The 23595-nt window shown below is 41.3% G+C and overlaps 1 protein-coding gene across 1 annotated transcript in view; it reads right to left on the bottom strand.

The window, feature by feature from the left end:
• Positions 1 to 924: 924 nt before the first annotated feature.
• The window catches only part of TNFSF11 (TNF superfamily member 11), a 31519-nt gene continuing 8848 nt past the window's right edge, over positions 925 to 23595 (bottom strand). Inside the window, exons 3-5 of the mRNA XM_014866867.3 lie at positions 7828 to 7873; positions 7646 to 7744; positions 925 to 2484 (exon numbers count right to left, since the gene is read on the bottom strand). Coding sequence (XP_014722353.1) covers positions 2063 to 2484; positions 7646 to 7744; positions 7828 to 7873 — 567 coding nt within the window. The 3' untranslated portion in view covers positions 925 to 2062. The remainder of the gene's footprint in view (positions 2485 to 7645; positions 7745 to 7827; positions 7874 to 23595) is intronic.

The raw sequence follows: 23595 nt of genomic DNA on the forward strand, positions 1-23595 counted from the left end.
ATCAGAATTAATTTTTCCTTAACCCAAGGCTCAGCAATGGGGATATGCAATTGGGATACAAAATCATATTTTGTATCAAGCTAACTCAAATTGGCTGATAGTTTTAAAACAATAGGCATATTTTGGTCAATGATTGAGTCCCATCATCAAAGCTCTGCTGTTTAAAATTTACGATTTCTTCTTTATAACATCTACTATTTCTTTTCTCCTTCTATCCTGTTACAACCATTGAGAAACATTTATCCACAAATGGCCGAGAGCCTTAAATTATGGCTTCCTGTGCCTTCCAAGCTGCTTGTTCTCTTATATCTCTCACGTGAATAACCAACCCAGGTTGGACAGCTCCCCCACGTACCTTTCCATGAGGACAAGTACCCAGTCTACCGTTAATCCTTCTTCACTGGGGTGAGGCATAAAATGTTCATGGGTTCCTCCAAGTCAAACGGTTTTGCATGGGGTATTATGATTTTGTAAAAGACACCATATTTTTCTCATGATAAGATAACATAAACCCCGTTTTTTTGCTGAAGAAGATTGGCCCTGAGCTAACATTGTGCCAATCTTCCTCTTTTTTGTGTGTGGGTCCCCACCACAGTGTGGCCACTGATGAGTGGTGTAGGTCCACACCCAGGAACTGAACATGGACCACCAAAGCAGGACCCACCAAACTTAACCACTAGGCCATTGGGCTAGCCCCATAAACCTTTCTTTTTTGAGTGAAAAGACTCTGTTTTCGAGCTAGCTACATTCTTACATACAAATTTCTTGCAAATTATTTTTCAAATTCCAAGGTTTATTAATTTAATTGAATCTGTTCCTAATTTTTAATTAAATCTGCATTTCTCCCAGTAACTTTTGGAAAGATAGAAGTCACATCACCATATTGAAAAGAAGAGGATCACAGAACAAGACAGACATGAAAGAGAAGTACAAAATCACAAGGTATGTCTTCTTATAAATTTATTTTTATACCAAAAACTTAACATTCAAAGGCAATGTTTTTATTGTACAGTATAAAATAACTTCCACTAAATTAAGAACAGGATCTTTTTTGCCGATAAGCCACTGACAAATTTTCCATTAAAAAAATTTACAATTTGCAGCATTTGTAGAAAAACACCTGTTTAATAATTATATAAATACTCTTGACAGATTCCAGTAGCCCATTATGTATCCTTTTTGGCAATGTCAGCTTTCTAAAGTCAATTAGTTTCTAAATTTGAAAGGCACCTGGTGGCCAACATCCTGCTTATTATTCAAGGCATCCATTTAAATTTTTCTGCACAGACTTGACAAGTCTGAAAAATCTGTTAAGTTAAAAAGAATGAAGAAATATAATACAGTTGATATTAGCAAACAACGTTTTTTCCCTTAGCTGCAAGTTTTCCCCAGGGGATTTACAAAGTGCACCAGTTAAATATGTCTGTACATTTAAAACATTAAATATGTCAACAGCAAGACATTTTTAAATATTTTGAATCAAATACTATAGCACAAATATAATTTACAATACTTTGCACAGAAAACATTACATCTGAAATATAACTTTAGATATTATATAAAAATACATATATTTTCTCTCCTCATTAGAAAAAGTATTTATTTGCAGGTTCCAGCATGATGTAACAATTCAAAAGAACTTAACCCTTCTGATGACCATCCATTTACAATTAGATGTCATCCTCTCCACTTCAGCTGCCTAGTGGCACATAACTGCTGGCTAGATCCAGAGAATTAACCCCTCTCACAGCCCAAATGCAGTTTTTCATAAAGGCAACATAATTGCTCCAATTTGGTTTAATTCTAGGAATTCATTACAAAATTTAAAAACCATTGTGTAAGAACGCCTTTCGACTGTAACATCCCTTGCCTCCAACATCTCCCTTTGGCTGTAAATACATGTGCTCTCTACAGACTCAAAAGCATGGATAGAGTCTTCTTGTACCATGTGGATTATACCTCTTAGTAGTCTCACACACCTATATACATCTTTTTGGCTTGTTAAAAAAAAAGTTTTTCATACATCCTAGGAAATACATGATAACACTCCACAAAAGGGGGCTCAATCTATATCTCGAACTTTAAAAGCCCCAAAGTACGTTGCGTCTTGATCTGGATCCAGTAGCGAAGGGTTGGATACCTCGATGCTTATTTCCTCACCAGACCGTAGCTTAAAAAATCCTCCAACGTTTATAGAGTAAAAATGGAATTCAGAATTCCCCGACCAGTATTTGGTGCTTCCTCCTTTCATAAGGGTATGAGAACTTGGGATTTTGATGCTGGTTTTAGTGACATACACCATCAGCTGAAGATACTCCGTAGCGAGGTCTCCTGAAGTTTCATGATGGCGAAAGCAAATGTTGGCGTACAGGTAATAAAAGCCATCTTGGTTAACTTTGAGTTTCCCATTGCTGAAAGTCATGTTGGAGATCTTGGCCCACCCTCGGTCATGGTACCAGGAAGACAGACTCACTTTGTGGGAACCTGAGGAGAGGAGAGGTACATGATTTAAAATCCACCCCTTCAATGAGAAGGACATCTTCCCAATTCTATGAGGTTGGAGAAAAACATATTATAATAGTCATTGTTCCAGTGGGAGATTAACTTCTCAGAATTTATTTTCTAAACGGGGAGAAACACATTAAGATGCACTTAGTGCTCTCTACTAAGCCTTCGAGAGGGTACAAAGACAAAATCTCATTTCTCCTGACTTCAAGGAAACTACAGTGCACGAGGAATAAGTATGATGTGTGTTCAGATAAGAAGCAAGGAGTGAGCCCCAGTAGGAAGGGTGCAGATAACTGCTAAGGAAATTCAAAGGAAAGAGAGATTATTTTCCCCCAGAGGGATGGAGTGACTCTATTGTGCTACTGAGCCTGAGAACTCAAGGAGGAATAAGGTGCAGCCAACAGAAGCGGGAAGATTATTCAAGGTTGAAGGAAGAGAATGGGCCAAGGGCAGTTGAGACAGGAAAGCAAGAAACAAGTCTAGGAAGAGAACTTTCGCACTTCACATGACTCCATCTTCTCTTTTAATTCATGGAGAGGGGTAAGTAGAAGGAGATGAAAATCTGGATCACAAGAACTCTGACCAAAGAGTCAAACTCCTAACTCAATTCTTATCACTGTCGATTTTGCCCTCCTCCAATAATCCTAATACCTCCTAGGTTCATACAACTGAAAAGCTGCCCCCAAAGAAGTTCACAAAAAAAATTCTTGGCTTTGCACTCCCCAGCTTCACAACTTCACACAATCCTTTGTGACCAAAGGATCATAAAATCTCTCCTGATCGACCAGAATTCTCCTTTAGCCACTTCTCACACCTGAAATGTGACCACTGATCCTCATGCTACTGTTTCTGGAGCAGTGAAAATTTCTAAAATATCTTCTAAATCAGCAATGTATCTAGTAATTTCAACATTTCAGGTCTTTAGTGTATTTTACTAGTTCTTGGAGAACTGGCAATATCTCCATGATAAACCCAATTAATCAAAGGTTTGTATTTATGTGGACATCTATGATCCAGCTGGAAAAGGTGTCAACTGGTGGAGGGAAAGTGGTTATACTGAGGAAAGTCCAAAAACACATTTTTCTTCCAGAGGATTTTGTGAATACTTATGCTAAGTTAAGTTTTGTCATCTGTCAAGATTTCAACAAGGCAAAATGAGAATCTCAGAACTGGGGTGGGATTAGTTTCTGTGGTCAGGGAGAAGTTCTTCGCTGCCTGCCACCCAAGAGAAATCCACCCACGGGACTCAGACTTAAGGTGGATTCCACTGATCCATCAGAGCTGACAACCCTCTGGTTAGAGTGGGTCCTTGGGAGATCCTTGTAGAATCAGAAACCCACACTTGCTGCCTTCCCAGACTCGCCTGAATTCTGGGGAAACTCAACACCTGCATCTTTCTCTAGAGAGCCAAAAAAGGAGAATGTCCTATTGTCTCTGGAGGGCCACTGCACAGCTAGAATATGGTCTGGGGACCTCAATAGCAGGCTGTTCCAAGAACCAACCAGGTCGTGGGGCAAGTGGGAGAAAAAAATGCAGCAAGGGCCCAGCTATAGGGAGACAATCTATCATTAGATAGGCCTGTGAAGGTGAAGAATCCAGTGGTCCCAATCCCTCTGTCCAGGGACATTATATTTCCTGAACTCCACATCTTATCAAAAAGAAGGTGCTAGAGTGAGCCTGAGAAGCCACCACAGACACTGCTGCCTCCAGGTCCCACCACAGCACATGCCCTTTGTCATTGGAGGTCCTACCTCAGGTCATCCTAGTTTAAAGCATCACAAATGTAAATATCATTCCATGGTCCCAAATGAGTCAAAATGAGACTATAGGACTTTATTCATCATATCCTCATAAACACTAGTAAAGTAATTCCTCCAGGCTGGTAAACAGCCACCTAATCCATTGATAAAGGTAATAAAATTCAAGATGTTTCCTATCTCAAAAAAGCTCATGTCTCTCTCCTTCTTACCCAACTCTTATATTCAATCCTTTATTCAATCAATTATGGGTCTTATAGTTTATCTCCTATGATGGCTCTTAACAGAGAGCAGTAGGATGACTAAGATAAAGTAAGCTAGTGTTAGATCAAGGGCTTGGAGATATGGTCTGGGAAGGCAAGCAAGGAATATGAAATAGAGAGGGGAGAAGACAGGAACTAGGACCACATACCACTCCCATTGTTAGCTAAAGTCAAGTGGAAGGAGTGTACTTATTTCCTACTAAATGTATCTTTATTTTTAACGTATTCACTGCTCAATTCAGTTGATCAGTCATTCAACAAATATCTAAGTGGTGCTTTCTATGGACATTCACTCTGCCTATAACTAAGAATTTTATCAAGCAATGTACCCTCAAGGTACTTATCACTAGTAGTGGAGAAAATAAGAATGGGCATATAAAATGAAAAATATAACATTTTCATTTCTGCATGTCACATAGCACACAGTTGAAGTTCAGTTAAAGCCACTGCCAAGTGAAAGCTGTAGAATTTAATGGCGATCAGGAGAGCTCAGCCCAGTGAGGGGATGGAGGAGCCAGAGGACAGGGAGGACTTGAGCCAAAGGTGGATGCGCTGAGAAAAGGCAGAGTGTTGTCAGTGAGAGAAACTATCCAAGCAAAGGATGGAATGCACACAGAATGCAGAGGAGAAAGGGGAGAAAATCTGTCAGTGTGAACTAGAGGACTCATGAATAGACAACATCGGGAGAAAAGACGAGGAAAATACGCAGCGATCAAGGTGAAGGACTTCACTTGCAAACCTGAGTGTCCATTACTAATGAAGCATGCTGATGACCTCTTACCCGAGCTCCTGAGCCCCTATGGTCACTGCTGTTAGGTGTTGGAGAAAAGGCCTCCAAATACTTAGCCTGAGCATCCCCTAAAGAAAGCCACATATTCTGACCTCATGAAATACTTCCCAATGCATTTATTCAAGTCAGTGTAAGGCAGATTCTGACTTATTTCTTTTGTGTAAATTGGTATGAATCAGAGGTCCAAAATGAACTGGCAAAACTAAAGCTATCTTCCTCTGAAGTAGCCGGTACTGGCCCAAACTGAGAGAGAAATGGACTCAAGAGGTTTTGGCTCAGTCAGAGGAGCAAATTCTATTTTCTTAAACAGAAGCATAGACTAACTCATTTCACTCAGTCTCCAACTCAGTAACCATCAGAAAATAACCAGGAATTTGCTTTACTTCTGGGCAATGATTTGATGCTAGGTGCCTGGAGAGAGAGCTTAATAGCTAAACATGCTGTTCCCAAACAGACTTTGGCACACAGTCTAATGCAATATTTATCACATGCCATTTAAAATGAACTGAAAAGATAAATGCAGAGCACGTTCACAGCACACCCAGCTGACACATCAGTATTAATTTGATTGCCTTTGCTAAGATGCAAAGTAGTTTTCCACTCAGAAAATCAGTGTCGCTCCACTGTAAGGTGCGCGTGCACACACACACACACACACATTTTGTTTATGAAGCAAGTATCCGGGACAGGATGGATAATTTAGGAAAATCTACTAAAAATCAAAGAGTTGGTTTCTTACTTTCTCCATCTGCAGTCAGGAAAGATCCTTCCACAGCCCATGCTATGATAGTGGCTTCAGAATCATTTATTAAAACTTGGATTTTTTTCTTTGTTTTGGAGGAAGATCAGCCATGAGCTAACATGAGGAAGACTGGCCCTGAGCTCACATCCGTGCCCATCTTCCTCTACTTTCTATGTGGAACACCTGCCACAGCATGGCTTGATGAGCGGTGCCATGTCTGCACCTGAGATTCGAACCGGCAAACCCCATGCCACCGAAAGCGGAATGTGTGCACTTAACCACTGCACCACCGGGCCGGCCCCTAAAATTTGGATATTTTAACTCTAAGAAAACATTGCCTTGAATTGTTTTTGGAAAAAAGTTAGAATATGTATAATTATTTAATTAAATTTGAATAATAATAACAAATTACATTCACTGAGTGTTTACCAACTGCCAGCTTCCATTTAAGTGTTAATAGTTTGTTATCTCAGGGAATCTTCACAGCTGCCCCATGAGGTAGATGCTATTACCATCCCCATGAAGAAGCTGAGGCCCAAGTGATTTCAAGGATTTGCACAAGATCACTCAGCCAGAGAGTAGCACAGTGGGGCCTCTAACCCAGGAAGTTAGTCTTCAGAGCCCCTGTTACTAAAACTACGTTAATCTATTTCCTTCGGGAAAAGAGGAACATAGGGCTCTGACTTTATTTCCCTCTGACAAAGCCAACTGGCCACAGGCACTTATATGATAACCTATAGTACAAAAACCATGGACTGGGAATCAACTTGGACCTTGGTTTCCCTGTCTGCAAAATCTGAATGATGACAACTGCCTTGCAAGGTTGTAGTAAGGAATAGAGATCACGAATACAGAGCAAAATGCCTGATACATAGTGTGTGTCCACTAAATGGCATAACAATGATATCAACGATGTTCAATGGTCACTCTATGATGATGTTCTCTGCAATCTTTTTGATGCCCACCTATCCCAACATGAAGTAACCAGCGGGAATTATATGACGGAACAGCTGGTGAATTAAGATAGATGTAGGCATACAGCTCCGGGTTTCCTCATTTCCAAAAGATAATCAGGTCTCCAGTCTATTGAGCTAAATTCTTACCCCCCAAAATGATAACTCCCTGGAGAAGGAGTATGTCTCAATTTCTAGAGGGCTACTGCCTGTTAAGTTTCACTCTTTTGAGCCCCTATCTGAAACTCTGCAGGAGATGGCTGAGTATATGACTACCTGCATGAATCCATGCACCACACAGGTCAGCAAAGGGAATTGTCAACTTAAGCTTAGGTAAATATAGATGAGAATAAGAAGGGATTGTCCTTCTCAGTTATGCAACCTCAACTGGCAGTCACTTAAAATAAACCCGCTCTGATGATCTGAATCTGAATATAGTAATGACGTCCATTCTGGCATGATTGAGAATCACTGTTTCCATGATGTGCATTATGAACTAAAGTCTAAATTTTGGTCTAAAAGTTAAGGGCTCTCAAAATTTTAGTAACAGGCTAATAATAGGTTCGAGTATTCAAATGGGCTGAAAAATGACTCTTGAAATACTTTTCAGGCCGGATGCAAATGGAACTTACCTGATGGGATGTCGGTGGCATTAATAGTGAGATGAGCAAAAGGTTGAGTGTCAGGCTTGCCCCTCCTGGCCAGATCTAACCAAGAACCTTCCACCGTAGCTGGAGATGAGAGAAGCCACATTAGCCCAAAGAATAATGATCCTATGGGTTTTTAAACATTCATACAGATCATCCATGCTTACCTTTTTCTGCTCTGATGTGTTGTGATCTAACAATATGTTGTAATTCCTGAAATAAAAAGAATAAAGACTCTTACTTATACATGTACTCTTTTGATAAAGCAGTAAGAATTCAGGACTGTTGGACATACAATAAATTAATCCTCTTTCCTTAAAATATGCCAGAAGTACATACGCAGTGAAATTCCTTGATGTTCTAAGTAGCTATTAAGGAAAGTTTAGCCCAAAGAATTGTGTTGATGTGCTCAAAAAGTAGACCACACACATGCCACCTAACAAGATACTTTGGACAATAAGAGGAAATAAAAGGCAATGTAAATTATAAGACATGGAATAATTGAACATAATTAAACATTTGTAGCAGGTACACAAGTGGAGATGAAGTTAACTAGGAAAATAACAATTACCGCAGAATAAATGACCCTCTTAAATCTTTAGGAAGGCTTTTCTAATGTCTATTTCATTAGTGAGTTCCTGTTATAACATTGAAGCTCAGCCCATAGAAAAGAGAATGATGCCTAGCTCTCAGTGGTTAATTTTTTATTTTAAAAAGTCACAGTGTGTTTAAAGTATTACACGGAAGTCTAAGAGCTTTTACAGTACTAATAATTAACTTAAAATATTGCCACAAATAGAGGTTTAGACACACAAGCCAGAAAAAGAACACAAGTACCTAAAGAGCGTAGGTAATTGCATATCTCAATTTGAGCCCTGAGAATGAAGGAGCCAATAGGTAACCACAATCCCACCTGAATCAAGACCTTCGCTATATTAAATAGTAAGGTGGAAGAGATGAAACTTCAGGCTTTGACCCCCGTTCAAACCCCTTCTCAGCCACCGACACATACTGAGGATATTAACAGCACCACTATCATAAGTTGGTTGTCAAGATTAAATGAGACAATGCATGCAGGCACTTAGCAGAGCATCTGGTAAATTCATGTATCTAGATCCTAGAAACACCCTGGAGAGATTTCTGATTTCTCAATTATTGAGATGACCATCCATGCTAACCACCATCATGATGTTTAAAAGATAGGCTGTATCTTTGAGTGTCTGGAGAGAAGAGCTTTGAGATAGATAGATAGATAGATAGATAGGTAGATAGATAGATAGATAGATAGATAGATAGATAGATAGATAGATAGATAGATAGATAGAGATGATAGGTGGGGCAATAACACAACTTCAACTGTTAACAGTTGGGAGGGTTATAGAAATAAGATAACATTGATTTTTCTCTCTGCCTTTAGACCCCCAAGAGAGACGAGAATTTATTCTATTTTTAAAAAGACCCTTGGAGGAGACAGCACAGCTATCTTCAGTACCTATTCTAAAGCTCCAAAGAAGTCACAGTGTGACTGACTTTTAGAGAGAAACCTTAGGGGCTCATCCAGGGCTGCCGTCTGCCTTTGCCTTCACCCAGGGCACTGCCCTGCACAGCTCTGGGAGCACCAACTGCAGGAAATTCTAGGCAAATAGGGGCTGACCTCTTTTGAGTTTGTGCAATGCAGTGGCCCTTACCACACCTTGTTCTTCTTCCCACTCTTGTTTCTGTCCCCTGCTGACCTCCAATCTCCAAAGTTTCCTCTCATGACCTCAAATTCCCAATGGTGCCCTGATTCCCAGAATTTCCTGGTTTGCTCTCCTCTGCATTTACAAGAGAGATTTAAATATGTACAATATATCTTTATACATCGTGTGTATCTTTATACCTTCATATATACAATGTACCTTTATACATTATATATCTTTATATATTTGTAGTGGAGAAAAACATATACAATGTATACTTATATACTTGTATCTTTATATATTTATAATACAATATAACTTTATACATTGTGTATATCTTTATACATTTACATAGAAAATGTACCTTTATCTGATGACTATACTTTAAAAGATTGGAAGAGGAACCTTGATGAAAGAGTCATTCAGAGATTAAAGCTACCCCTCATTTTCCCTCTAGCCCTGATCTGCCTCATCATCGGAGGGGAGAAGGAAGAAAAGCTAAGAATGGCATATGCCTACAAATGCCTGTTTCATGCCTTTCCATTGAGAAAAACACACTAATAATAATTGAAAAAACAAGGAAAGAGCCTGTGCAAGCTCAGTGGTTCTCAAACTTGAGCATGCGTCACAGTCTGCTGGAGGGGAAGTTGAAATGCAGAGTTTCTGATCTAGCAGCTCTGGGGTTGAGCCTGAGAATTTGAATTTCTAACAGGCCAGCTGGTGCTGCTGTTCTGGGGCCTCAATTTGAGAAGAACAATCCTCTCACATCCCAAGAGATTTCAGAGATGGGCAAATCTGAGATTTTCTTGAAGACCCAGGCCGAAGCAGCAGCAGACTAAAGTCATTGATTACGTGGGCAGGGAAAGTTTGCTGTCTCCCACCTGAGGTCAGAGCTGTCATAGAACATTTTCGTCACAGGAAAATCAATAGACATCACCAATCACAACCACTATCAATGTCTGCTAAAAAAAAAAAAGAAAAGGCATCAAGACCCAGGATCAATTAAACTCTAGCTAGAGACCCATGAGGTAATCATGCTTTTATGTTAATACATGTTGTTGGGTATCCAAGAATTTCAATTACTCTCAGAAATCCTATAAGGTAGTTTCTGTGTGAAAAAGGGAGTACATGATGTATCTACAAGCTCAGGGTACAAAAAAATGTATTCTCAATATCTGTTCTTTTATCTCCACCCACACCCAATTTTTTGAGTTCTAAGATCATTGTTATTTAGATAACAACCACTAACGTAAAATTCTTCTAAGACTACACTTTTAGGGTGCCCTAGCCCCAACCCCAGCCAGTCTAACTCAATTAGATGTATACTGGTTAGTTTTTAAAAGACGCTCCCAGGTGGTTCTAATATGTAGCAGGCGTTGAGAAACATTATTGCTAATTGAGTGTTCCCATGAATGGCTGTTTGGTGACATCTCTATTTGGTCATAGATTTATCATTTTCTCACAACACACACACACACACACACACACACATATATTCCACATACTGAAAATTAAATAATCCCTTATATTCATAGCCAACAAAGAACTTCCACTTGTATTATCATGTTTGATTCTTACTAGAATGAAAGTCTGGGTAACTATTACTAACCTCATTTTTCAGACTGGGAAATGGAGGCAGAGAGTAAGAACTCCCCTAATAAAGCTGAGACTTGAAGCTGTGACTTTCAATGCCCTCTTCTAGAGCTACAAACCCATATCCTTTTGCAAGACCTAGTTATCAAATACACTCCTGAAAACTGGAATAAAAGTACCAATGCTACCCCAAAATATGGCACCCTGCATATTGAATATTTTAAGCTGAAGGAATTTGAGAAATGGCAGGTGAAGCAACGACTCTTTGACCTCCTCCTTCTCCCCTACAGCAGGTCATAAGACCCTCACATGAGAGATGCTCTCCCCTTACCTGGAGGAAAGGAGCATCTTTATCTCCACAGACAAAAGGACACCAGGAAAAATCTGAGTGAACAGGCCTTCTAAGTTTCCCCCAGTTTACTGCCCTTAACTTAGGCCTTTCTGTCCTATCACATTTTTCTACATCTTTCCGTTCATCACCAAACCTAGTATAACCACTCAGGTTAACCATTTCTTCAGGCCTTCATTTCCTTATGAAGGCTCCCACGTCACATAAAAGACAAATAAATTTGCGTGTTTTTCTCTTGTTCCTCTGTCTTTTGTCAGTCAAATTTACAGAGGCCCCAGCTGGAGGACCTGGTCGGTAGAGGGGAGAAGATCTTTATTTCCTTCCCTACACCTGTCAGGAAACCCTTAGAGGGTGGCGCCCTCCCTGAAGTAGTAACTCTGAAAGGAGGCACACTTTGACTGGGGCTGTGACAAAAAGGAGCCTGGACCTCAGGAAATATGGTCTCAGAATTCCCAGGGGCTTCAGAAAACAATTGGCTCAGAACTGTCTGAGCCACATTCAGGGCGTGGCTGATGAAACCCCTAAGCCAAGCCCCGCAGGCCCTCGGCATAAGGAGCATCACGTCTCCAAATGTGACTCTCTCATGTCCACTCCACAGAGCAGATGCCACTTTGTTTTGTCATTTTTTAAAAGATCAGACACTTTGCTGCGTACATCCCAAGTACAGATCCGTATCAAATGCCGCCCTAATATTTTTCATTTTCAAGATTATAGGAAACCTTTCTGAAGGAGTATCCAAACTTCACCCCAACTGACAATTCCATTTACCTTCTAAGCTTTGCATTTACATTTATGTCCATTCACATTAGTCCTCTACTTCTGTCACATTAATTAGTGTTTTCAAATTTTCAGAGTTCTTTATTCTCAAGTCTTATCATTCAGACATTGCTTCTGGTTTCTTTGAATTCAGAAAATTCTGATCATCTAATTTGAGGAAAACACAACAAAGAACTTCCTAACTCTTGTCCTCTGAACAAGTTATTGAGATGAAAGAGATCTTTTTTAAAAAAATGTTATATGTGTTTTGTCTTATTTTAAATTAACTCTCTGGATAAACATCCAATGCAATTATATGTTGTCTACACTATCAGAATGCCCACAGATTTGTATAAAGAAGCGTAGGTAGCTTTGACACACATCCCAGCAAACAGCCTCCAGCAGAAGCCAGAAACAGTTTCCAGGGTGAGGAAGCTGGGCAGGCGGCCCTCCTTGCAATCTTCTCTTGGCCGAGAGCCACTAAAGAGAACCCAGTGTTCTGCTTCCCAGGAAGATGGGTGATCTGCCTTCTCAGAATAAAGCATATTTAGCATCTGTTACATGAAGGGACAAAAAGAATTGCCCGCTGGTTTCTATAAACTACCCATGACAACTAGGATCATTACCTACATGTCACTAAGAAAATTCACATGAATGAATGAATGACTTTATTTACGGTCACACTGTAACAAGTAGGCTTTCCAGAGAATTTATGCGTTTTTAGATAAGCATAATTTGGGTCTAGACTAATGATATATTCATTTAACCCTTCAAAACAGGACAAAAAGGAAAACCGAACTATTGGTAGGCAGCCAAAGAAATCGCAGCCAAGTCAAGGATAAAAGAAATCCTCTGACATACTGCCACCTAGTGGACGCTGCCCGACATTGCCGAGCCTGGGACGCCGCAGTGGGGCTTTGCAGATTTAAAACTGTCGTCTGCCCCCATTCAGAAGTCTAAAAACAATAGAGATGAGGAAGTTTCACAACATTCTTTTAATCTTCTCATTGTGGTATTTTCCTATTTAGACTGCACTAACTTTTCATCTTTGCTGTCAGAGTACCATTTGAACAGACAAGAAAACAACCGATAGGATTTTTTTTTTTCAATCTCGACTTTTATTTCACTCATAGAAAAATGTTGGGATTTCACAATTTCTCCTCCAGGAAAGAAAGTACACATAAGATCAATGTGATTGTGTAACTGTGGTCTCTAGGACTGCTTCTCTTCAACTTTCCTGAACTCTATATCCAAGAAGCGCAGTTCCCAGGAGTGTGATAGGGAAAATGAAAAGGGCGGACTGTGTCTTCAGGCTTTGGGGAGCAGGCTCCCTTTTTAACATCTTTTAAGATGTTTTATGATCTTTTGCCAAACATAGGGAAATGCGAGACATCCCAGAACTGGCACAATCTTGATAAGTCAGGGCCACTTAGGAGGGATTGTCCTGTACAAGAACAAATATAAGCATCTACGAGTACTTTCAACTCCTTTGAGTAGTTATGGGAATTTTGCTCCAGGTAATTTAAAAATTTACAGCAAATGCTAAGCCTGCCTTTGCAAATTCAGCTGGATAACTTCCCCAAACAAGACTTTGATAACATCCCAATTCAAGAGCCAATGTTTTTCAATTGATCTTAAGTTTGATTGACTACAGTTTGTTTGGTTTTTTTTTTTTTTTTTTGCCTTACGAAATAATATAAATAGATTTAAGCTCCCACGGAGGACATTCCCAGCTATAAAGATTCCCTGAAAAGGTCAAGTTGCTGGAGTCTGGGCTTATCAGACCGAAAATCCCACCTGTGCACAGTGATGCGAATTGTGTGACCCATGTGGTACCTGTCAATCAGAGCACAGAAGCAGCAATTTGTACAGCCAGATGCTTCAGGAACCACTGGCACCAGCTCATAGCTGGGGTCTCAGGTGGCTGCCTCCCTCTGCAACACCAGCGGCAGCTGCAGGGACATCTGGCTGGTTGAACAAGGATTTAACACCCCGTTTGCCAGATATAATACAGGGTTCATACACTTGTTAACATATGTAATGCATTCATTTTAACATCTTAATGATACCCTTCTCGTAATTCTTCTCCAACCTAGTTACAAGAATAGTGTATTCATCAGCTGAGTTAGCACATGAATGCCACACATGGGTTGTTTCTGAAAATGAATAGCGGGTTTCCCGTTCCTGCAGAGAAGTCTTGCAGTCTTCCACCTTGTTAATAGCTCGGAAATCCATCCCCTCCTCTCCAGCCAGAGTACCACTGCCTTCCTTCAAGCTTTCATCATTTCTCACTGGGATTACAATAGGCTCCTATCTCCTCTCCCTGGCTCCTGCTCTCCTCAAACCCAGCCATCGCTGCCAGACTGAGCATCCTAAAGGACACATGGGGGCATGTCTCCTCTCTTCTTAAAATCCTCCAGGGCCTGCCCACAGACTTTAGGAACAAATCCTTATCCGGGCTTAGGAGACCTTGCACAATGGGGCCTGGTGACGGCTCCAGGCTCTCTTGCTAGTCCTCCCCAGCGTTCCCAAACCCCACCACCCCTAAGGACCCTCAGAAGGCCACGGGTTCCAGCCACACATAACTACATATGGTTGGGTCTCCCTGCCAGCATCCTGCTCTCCTGTTGTTCATGCAGCTTTGCATACACTGCTCCCTGGAGAGATGTCTTACCGTCTTCATAGCACATCTTTAACTGCAAAGCTTTCACCTCTATGGTATTCTTGGTTTACCAGGTACAGAAAGAATGCCCATGGGGTATTGCAGCAACTAAAGGGACAGGACTAAAATAGATGTCTCAGCCTCTCACTTTGCTCCTCCCCTGAAGCTCACACAGACCTAACCCACAGGGTGTGGGGAGACACTTTACGTGCACCCGGATGGAGCTGGTGACCTTCTAGTTCCTTAAGAAGAGCCAATGGTGACAGTTCAAAAGCACCTCAAAGTAAAGAACTTTAAGAGCAGGATCCACTGAGTGGTCTGTCGCCTAAATACACTTTATGAAAGGTGTAGTGGAGCTTACGTTTCTCAGCCCAGGTCCCTTGGGGCAGAGCCCCACAGGGTACAGGAGGGGAGAGGATGGGAGCATCAGAGAAGGGGAGAAGGCAGCTCCTCATCATCCCCACTGGCGGGACAGGGTGGGGTCCAGCGGCCCAGAAAGTAGCAGGAGAGAGTAGATGGTAGATAGGGCCTGGGCACCACTCATCCTGACTTTGTGACTTTACATTTTGACACCTAAAATTCTTTATTTTGTAATATATACTACTGATTTTAAGAATTCTCCCACAGCCAAAGTCTTCTCAACACAGATTCTACCTCTCCCCTGACTTGAGCATCCTGCTCTTAAACCCCTAATCTCCTTGCCTCCTAAGTGAATCGGCCGCCATTAGCCCATGACCATCTCTGAAAATTCTCAGTGGAGAACTTCACCAAGACGTAGAGTGGCCTCCTCCTCCCCTCCGAGTATAGCCACCAGGGTCTCATTTCTTCCAACGGGAGGCTGCTGATTGGAAAAGACACGTCTTTGCAAACAAATAATGAACTCTACCCACAAAGGGCTGAAGAATAGTGTGCCCTTGTTTTCCTAAAGCAGAGCGATGCTTTCCCAGCCGTGCGATGGCTAGACTGGGAATAGAAAATTAGTTTTTATTGTTTAACCTTCATGGTTTAAATGAGGAAGCTTCTGCTCCAGTTAAAGGTCCCCTCAGGGTTTCATAAAGTAGCCTTATGACAGCAATATTAGTCTTCATAAAGAGCCCAATTTTAAAATGTCTTGCCCTGTGGTACTCGTTAAAAAAGTTTCATCTAAGGGCTTGGCAGAAGACCTGAGGTGCGGCCTCTTGGGCTGGCTGTGCTATTTACCGGGTCTCTGCTTCCTTCTGCCACTTGAAGCACAATAATGCCACCTTGCACTGGCAGAGCCGTCACATTCACAAAGCCTCATCTCTGAAGAAGGCTTACTCTCACAGGCCCTCCCGAAGAATTTCTGACTGTGAGGAGAGAGACTCAAAGGGGAACAGAGGAACGAGGCCAGCCACTGTGGACAAATAAGGCCAGGGAGGGAAGGGGCAGGGTGACCACTGAAGGTCCTCCAGCCTCAAGGTCCCTGATGGGTTCATGTCCCAAAGAGGAAAGACGCACCCATCTGGAAGAAGCAGGAAAAACATCAGGCTTGGGAGTGGCCTCCAGCCCTTCAGGAATCTTTCTGGGCATTCATAATGTGGCTAGCTTCTGGCAATATTATACAACCAGCCACCCGATGACACCAAGAGCAGCAATGGGCACAGATCACTCCTTCATTAAACTGGTTCTTTAAACTTTTGTTGAGCACCTACTGTGTGTCTGCCACTAGGGAGAGAAAGTGAAGATCACACAGTCTCTGTCCTCGGAAAGCTCACATTCAAGTGAGCCAGACCAATGCTGGGCTCATGTGATCTATGACAAGGGCACCTACAGGAAGCCCTGGGCATGCATGAGAGGGGCTCCTAACCCCAAAGGAGGGCAGGTGGGCATCAGTGGGGGCCTCCTTCAGGAAGTAATGCCTGACCTGAACTTTGAAAGACAATTATTAAACTGACTATATAAAGGTCCACGCACAAAGATCCCTAATTCACTCATACATCCATTCCACAAAGTTTACTGAGGGCTGTGTTGACAAAAATAATCCATAACCAATCTATAAATGAAAATTTGGGTGAGTTTATTCTGAGCTTAAATCTTAGGATTATAACCCGGGAGAGTCTTTCCACAAAGGAACAGAGCACTCCAAAGAAGTAGGGATGCATAGGGTGGTTATATACTCTCAAAGAGTATGTTTCACATATGATTGAAATGTCCCTTTTATAATAGTCACGAGGCTGCTCTGTCAGCACAGCGATTGATGGAAACGGCAGATAGATCTGCTGTCTTAGTGAACACTGCGGGGTGGCAGGTGTGTTGCCTCGGGCTGGGGGGTCACAGATGAGCGCTGCATTCGGTTCCCAGCCTAAAGAAAGATGCTTAATCTTTAAGGAGATGCCAACATTGGGAGGGGGAGAGAAGTTGCACCTTTATCTCAAGGGCCTTTTGCTCTTGCCATAGGGAATCTCTAAAGCAGATACACAATGCATGCTCAATGGCCTCGGTCAGGCCCCTTTGGAAAGACAAGGTCAGGCCAAATTAGGTTTACACAAAATGGCTTCCTCATATTCTCCAATATATCCTATTACTTGCCATCTTTATTTGTCAGTTGCTAGGGGCCAGGTGTCCCGTGGGTGCTAAGGATGCTGTGTTTTCAGGATAGATATCCTCTTTGTCCTCACTGTGCTTATGGTCACAGCAGGAAGGCAGAGGGGGAAGGGCACAGCCAGGTTAGGGAACTTCTGGCACTTCACTCTGGTGCCATCACTGAGCACAAGCTGAGGTTGGGTGACAAGATGGCGCCCAAGGTGATGAGCCTGGAGAGCTGAGATTGCCATGAGGGTTTCCAGAACACAGAGCACTTGGTGTTACATGTTCAGCAGCTCAGACTTATCCTCATGACTCCAGGGGTCCACTGAAGAAGGTTTTTTAAGCAGTAAAGGAAGCGACATATTCAGATTGCATTTTAGAAGTCGCTGAGCTGTGGAAAGGATGGACTAGAGACAGTGAGACTGTGGATGGTCTTTCAGTGATCCAGGCAAGAAATGATGGTTACACCTGTATGAAGGTGACAACAGTAGCAACACTGAGTAGAGAGAAGTAGTTGAAGCTTTTGCAAAGTGATAGAATACACAGGATGGAAGTGAGAGGGAGAGTTAGTGAGTAGAAGGACAAGACCATCTTCTGGCTTCTGGTTTGGGGTGAGGGAGATGACGGTGCTGTCATCCACCATGAAAGGGGGGAGCAGATGAGAAGCAGGTATAGGCACCAAGAAGAAGAGATTCTGAGTTCACCAGAGCTTTCTGATGAATATGAGCTTAACGGTTTACAATTATCACTACTATTTTTAATCCTACTGCTACTACCACCACCACCTAGTGTTATCAAAGGGCAGGGACTGAGGACTGGGGTAGCATCCCCGGTGAGGAAGCCTCATGAGAATGGAACTTCCTTAGACTGTGAACTTCAAAAAGTTCAAGCAAACATTTGGTGTCTGGCACCTCAGATACAGACTGCTCTCTGCAACTCCCAAGACCCGCCTTTTCCACACCAGACAGGCTTGATCCTACTTCTCATATATAGTCACTTCATTCGCTAATGGCTTCCTATCCTCCAGTGACTTTCATCTCTTCTTAGGATGCTTAGAACACCTCCTTAGTCCCAGGTGCTATATCAGTGGCAACCTTGAAGCCTTCCTTCAAAGACAGACCAGCCCTTCTACCAGAGGATTTCTGAAATCACAGTCTACTCTGAACTACCAAATCAGAATCCCTATGACAGATCCGAGAGGCTTTTACTTATTTTTTTAAACAAGGTCCCCAAGTGATTAAGATCAAGTAGGTTTGGGAAACACTGCTCTGGGTCCACCCTTCTCTCAATTCCACAGGCTGTACTTCTCCTAGGATAAGCCACTCCCGGTGGCGGAATCCAATCCATTCCTTTATTCCCTTCTGCAACCCAGGCCCTCAGTTTTACTCACTTCTAGAATCTTAGCCCAAGATCCCATGCCACATAATGAGATGCTCCTCTTTCAGGCATGTGCTTCCTGTTCTCTGTTTCTTTAAAAATGTCAACCCAGAATATCCTTTCTTCCATCCTGGAGTACTTCCAGCACTAAGATAAGCCCACCTCTGATGACTGCTTATTTCCCTCTTGCAAACCCTCCTACCTTTTGCCTGGGGCCTCTCCTGAGATTGAGCATATCACAGCCAATTGCCTATTGTTGGACAAAAGGCAATAGATGGCCTTGGTTTTGTAGGAAAATTCTGTGGGTCATACTTCAGCTTTCCCATAAAGACAGCTTTTATAAATGCTAGATATGATTGGGGTTGATTGAATTGCAGTTCCCAAAACTGTTATGGCAAACAGAGATGAAATCCCATTGGAAAACCACTACATGACTAACATCTTGATTTGGGAACATCAGTGCCCCCAAACCCCAAGTTTCCTTGTGGGTTTACAAGAAACTTTCTTGGGACATATACTCATGTATACAAAGGCAAAGAGATAATGAATGGGGTTTAATTTTTTCCCCCTTGTTTTGGTGTGTATGTGTGTATGTTTAACTAGAAAGCAAAGGAGAAATAATGGCTATATAACAACTCCAATGATTACAATTTCATAAGCAGTTAAGATCTACTCAAATTTTAATTGATTTCTCATGTGCTTTAGTTTTAAAAATAGGAATAGCTTTCTTGTAATAATTGACATTGGAATTCTAAGGGATCAGCTTTGCATGTGGAGAAAACAACCACTTAATCTGATGAACTTTCTGGCTTTAAGTTAATGTTCTTAAATCCACAAGACCTACTAAAAACTATGCAAGCGACAACGAGGTTTTATTCAAAGATCACAGATGCCTATGCCTAATCAGACCTTTGAAAAGTCCTCAAAAAGATGCCTGCTGTTAAATCTACTTTTTTTTCCTCCCCAAAGCCCCCAGGGCATGGTTGTATATCTTAGTTGTAAGTCGTTCCAGTTCTTCTATGTGCGCTGCTGCCACAGCATGGCCACTGATAGACGGGTAGTGTGGTTCCACAACCAGGAGACAAACATGGGCTGCCGAAGTGGTGCGTGCTCAACTTTAACCACTAGGCCATCAGGTCTGGCTCTAAATCTACTTTTACATTTCTCTCTCTCCTGCAATCTAAATAATCCTAAAGCATTTTAGCCTTCAGAAAATAAAATCTTGACCATGAAATTTTTTCACGGACTTGTGTATCCACACAGTTAAAATTCTTGCTCATACTGTGAGCCCACTTTCCTGCCTAAATAGCATTTAGTGAATATCAGAGACCACTTATTGCCCCTAGAATCCATCCTCTCCTTTTTCTAATTTTTCTAATTTCTAGTTACAGGAGACCCCCTTCCTCAAGCTTTGGTAGGCAAATGGCGGCTCAGCTAGGGACTACATTGTCCAGCCTCCCTTGCAGCAAGGTGTGGTCTTATGAGTAAGTTCCAATCCATAGGATGCTACTAGAAGTGATGATATCTCAACTCCCAGCTACTGCCCTTGCTTTTCCTTTCTTCCTTTCCTCTGTCTGGAAATGACAACAAATGGAGAAGCCAACTTGGAGCCAGAGATGGAAGGTACTTGGTGAGGAGGGAGGAGCCTCCCTGCTAGCCACAGACTGCTCACCTCCGGATTATTGCATGTGAGAGAAAAAACTTCTATCTCATTTAGTTCACTGAATGATGGGTCTCTTTGTTACAGCAGCTTAAACTACACCAAATAACAGTGACTATTTCATTGAGGATCAAAGCATTGTGAATCCTTGGGTACACCATTCTTAATATCAGGGGATGCTTTGCATTTACATTGTGAATCTTGCAGGAGATGAGGCCAAATATGTACTGATCCCCAGGGAATAAAAAAAAAAAGAATTCCAGATAAGAGTTAATTGTTCAATAATGATGGCTCTCTGGTCCTACCCCTCATTTTCCAGTAAGTCTTTGGAGGCTCAGAAGCTTGTTGAATCCAGGCAATGGTTAGTCAAGAATACACCAACAAGATAACTTATTGGTAGTCATTATTGTCATTGGCTTTTCATATTCTGAAGTGAAATCAGAGAGTTGTATAAAATCATACTTTTATGAGAAGCCAGAACCATGCTTTCAGTTCATATTATAGGCCTGTCACTATACAGTTTACAGGCCATGGGGAGGTAAAGAGACCCGAGGAAAACGTGACTAAAGGGAGAAGTCCAGACGAAGATAACCTTCAACAAAAATTAACCTGCCTCATTGCCTCAGGTTATAATATCAATAATTATTGATTGTAACATTGAAGAGACATCAGCTAAATGAGAACCAGGCTTATAACATTCTGAATGGTTTTATGAGTTGGCTGGTGTCCCATTTTTATTTAGCAATATTAGTTTACAGAGCTCAGCAAGTCACCAAGCATTTATTTGCTCCTTTCTTTCATTCTTGAGACTCAATTAGGTGTGATATATTCAAATATGAGCAAAACGGCTGTAGTTCTTATCCCGACAGAGCTTGTAGCTTTGTTCCACGATCTCTAAACATTTCTGATTGTACAGCTCCTTTAGGGAAAAGAATTTTAATGCTCCCAAAGGTGCATATTTATTTATTTAAATATTAAATTAAAACATTCCAGTATATGAGGTACATTACAAAATATTAATAAAAACCTAGTGTTTAAAAAGCTAATATTAAAAAATAGATTTCCATGTGAGTCCCCATGCTTCCGTCCTACCTCCTAGGGGCTCATCTTGAACACAGGGAATATCGGACTTTGGAGAGTAAGGTGATTGCGTAATTTGTATATTGATCTCTCTCCTCCATGATACTCTTTCAAATACTTTTGAAAGTAAGTTTCAGGAGGCTTTTCACAAGCAGGTACCCAACGTGAAATCCACAACCTGGCATACTAAAGTCGTAGAGGCACAGCCCTGAGTGCTCAGAACATATATTTAGTGCATAAATAGATGGCTTTCCACCGAGACTGGCCGGGAGGTCTGCGGGCCAAGTGCCCTCTCTAGCGTGGAGGGCAGGCCCCCGCTCAGGCCTGAGCTCACCACTCCAGTCCTGAGGCTGGCAGGGGCCGGACAGGCTGCCAAAGCTGGAAACAAGATTTGCTTTATAAATTGGACTCCGTATTTGTACTAGTGTTTTCTTTATTGTCATAGACTGTTATGATAGACTTTGTAAATTGTGGTTGGTAGGGTTGGATCACTAAGAGGCTTTCAGAGTTCTGTGTTAAAGGGGAAGAAAAGCCAAGAAAACCCAGCCACAAACAAAAAAGGGGGAAAAAACAGCATTACTTGTCTGACCAAAGACGGACTGGGTAAACATCACTTTTGCACACATATAATGTGATATTGTGCTTATGTCTAGCATTTGCTACCACTAGATGGGTCAGATCTCTCAATAATGATTGCAGCCACACATGTAATTTTGTTTTATGGGTTCACTCAGTATCTATATCAGAACTAAAACTAAGATACAGACTTACTTATCCATCCTATTTTCAGCACTGGAAAGAGAAATGAGAAATCTGATTGTTTTGGCAAGATGTGTAAAACATCACATTAACCAATAATCCTCATCAAAGGATAACACATTTGGCAAATCATTATTTGGTGAGGGTAAGAGAAGAGTAAGTCTTTGGGTAGAGGAGAAGTTATGCAAAGTGCCTGGCATGGTAGGTGCAGTTAATAAACATTGGTAGATTCGAACAATAAGGTATGGATAATGCTTGTCTCCTTCCTAAAGATCCTCTTGTCTGGGGAAAGAAATGGCATCTTCTGCCCCCACACCCACACTGGTATATCATGACAGCTCCTCATTCTTTAACAAGGATTACCTGTGTGTAATATTATCACCCATGCATAAGAAGTAAAATCCTACAGCACAACAAAAACAAACGTGAAATTAATGAAATAAAGTTCTGCTCATCCTGTGAGTCATACTAATCTATGAGTGTAATTAAAACTGTGTGCCTTTGACAAGACCAGTTGACGCTTCTTGTCTGCCCGCAAATCCTTCTGGCTTGCCAGGTACTCAATCTCTCATAATTAGTGTCACTCATTTGGAACTTGTCTCCAAAAGGCTCCTAAAATAGTGGAAATTCTTCCATTATTACTCATCAACATCTTTAAGCACAAATTGGTTTATCATACTATCTAGGCAGTCACTTAGAAAGCTCAAAGGAAATGGGACAATGGGTGGGGAAGTTCTTATGGGTCAGCTAGGGGCAGAAAAGTTTGCTGAAGCAACAGAGGTGTTGTGGGACGGCCTGGGAGCAGAGCCTGGCCACCAAGTACTCTCTCTAACCGGCCTTTATTTTCACTTAGCATATGAAATAAGGTTATCACTTTTTAGAAAATAGTAAACAAATTGTCCCACTGTACCATTTTTGAATATTTCAAACTATGCCCACTTATTTAAAATAATTCTGAATTACATTAAATTACATACACGCATATATTCACATGCATATAAAAAATTCTACTCTAAGGTGTCTGCTCTCTTTCATGGATTATGACTTTGTATAGTTATGTATTTACATTATCCAATCCTATTTTAAGTGCCTCTGTAGAGTTTTCTAGTTTTATTCCCATAAGCTTTGTATGTTCCTTGTTAAGTTTATTTTTAGGGCTTTTTAAAAAATTATGCAAGGAATCTTTCATTCATGTTCTAATGATTGATTGAAATGGGAACGACTAGTGTTTATTACTTAAGTTTTAAAAACTGATTTCTTTTTTTTATTTTGCTTGTAGTCTTTTAGTTTCTTTTGAATTTTCCCAAGAATACAATAATATCACATGCAAATTCTGCCTTCTCCTCTTATATATATATTTTTTCTTATTTCATACCCTTATGTAATTATATTAGTTAGCACATTCTGAACAATGTTAAATAGCATGCGGACAGTGGGCATCTTTTGTATATTCCTGACTTCTAGAGAAATGCC

This window comes from Equus asinus, chromosome 11 (genome assembly GCF_041296235.1).
Source record: "Equus asinus isolate D_3611 breed Donkey chromosome 11, EquAss-T2T_v2, whole genome shotgun sequence".
NCBI classification, from domain to species: Eukaryota; Metazoa; Chordata; class Mammalia; order Perissodactyla; family Equidae; genus Equus; species Equus asinus.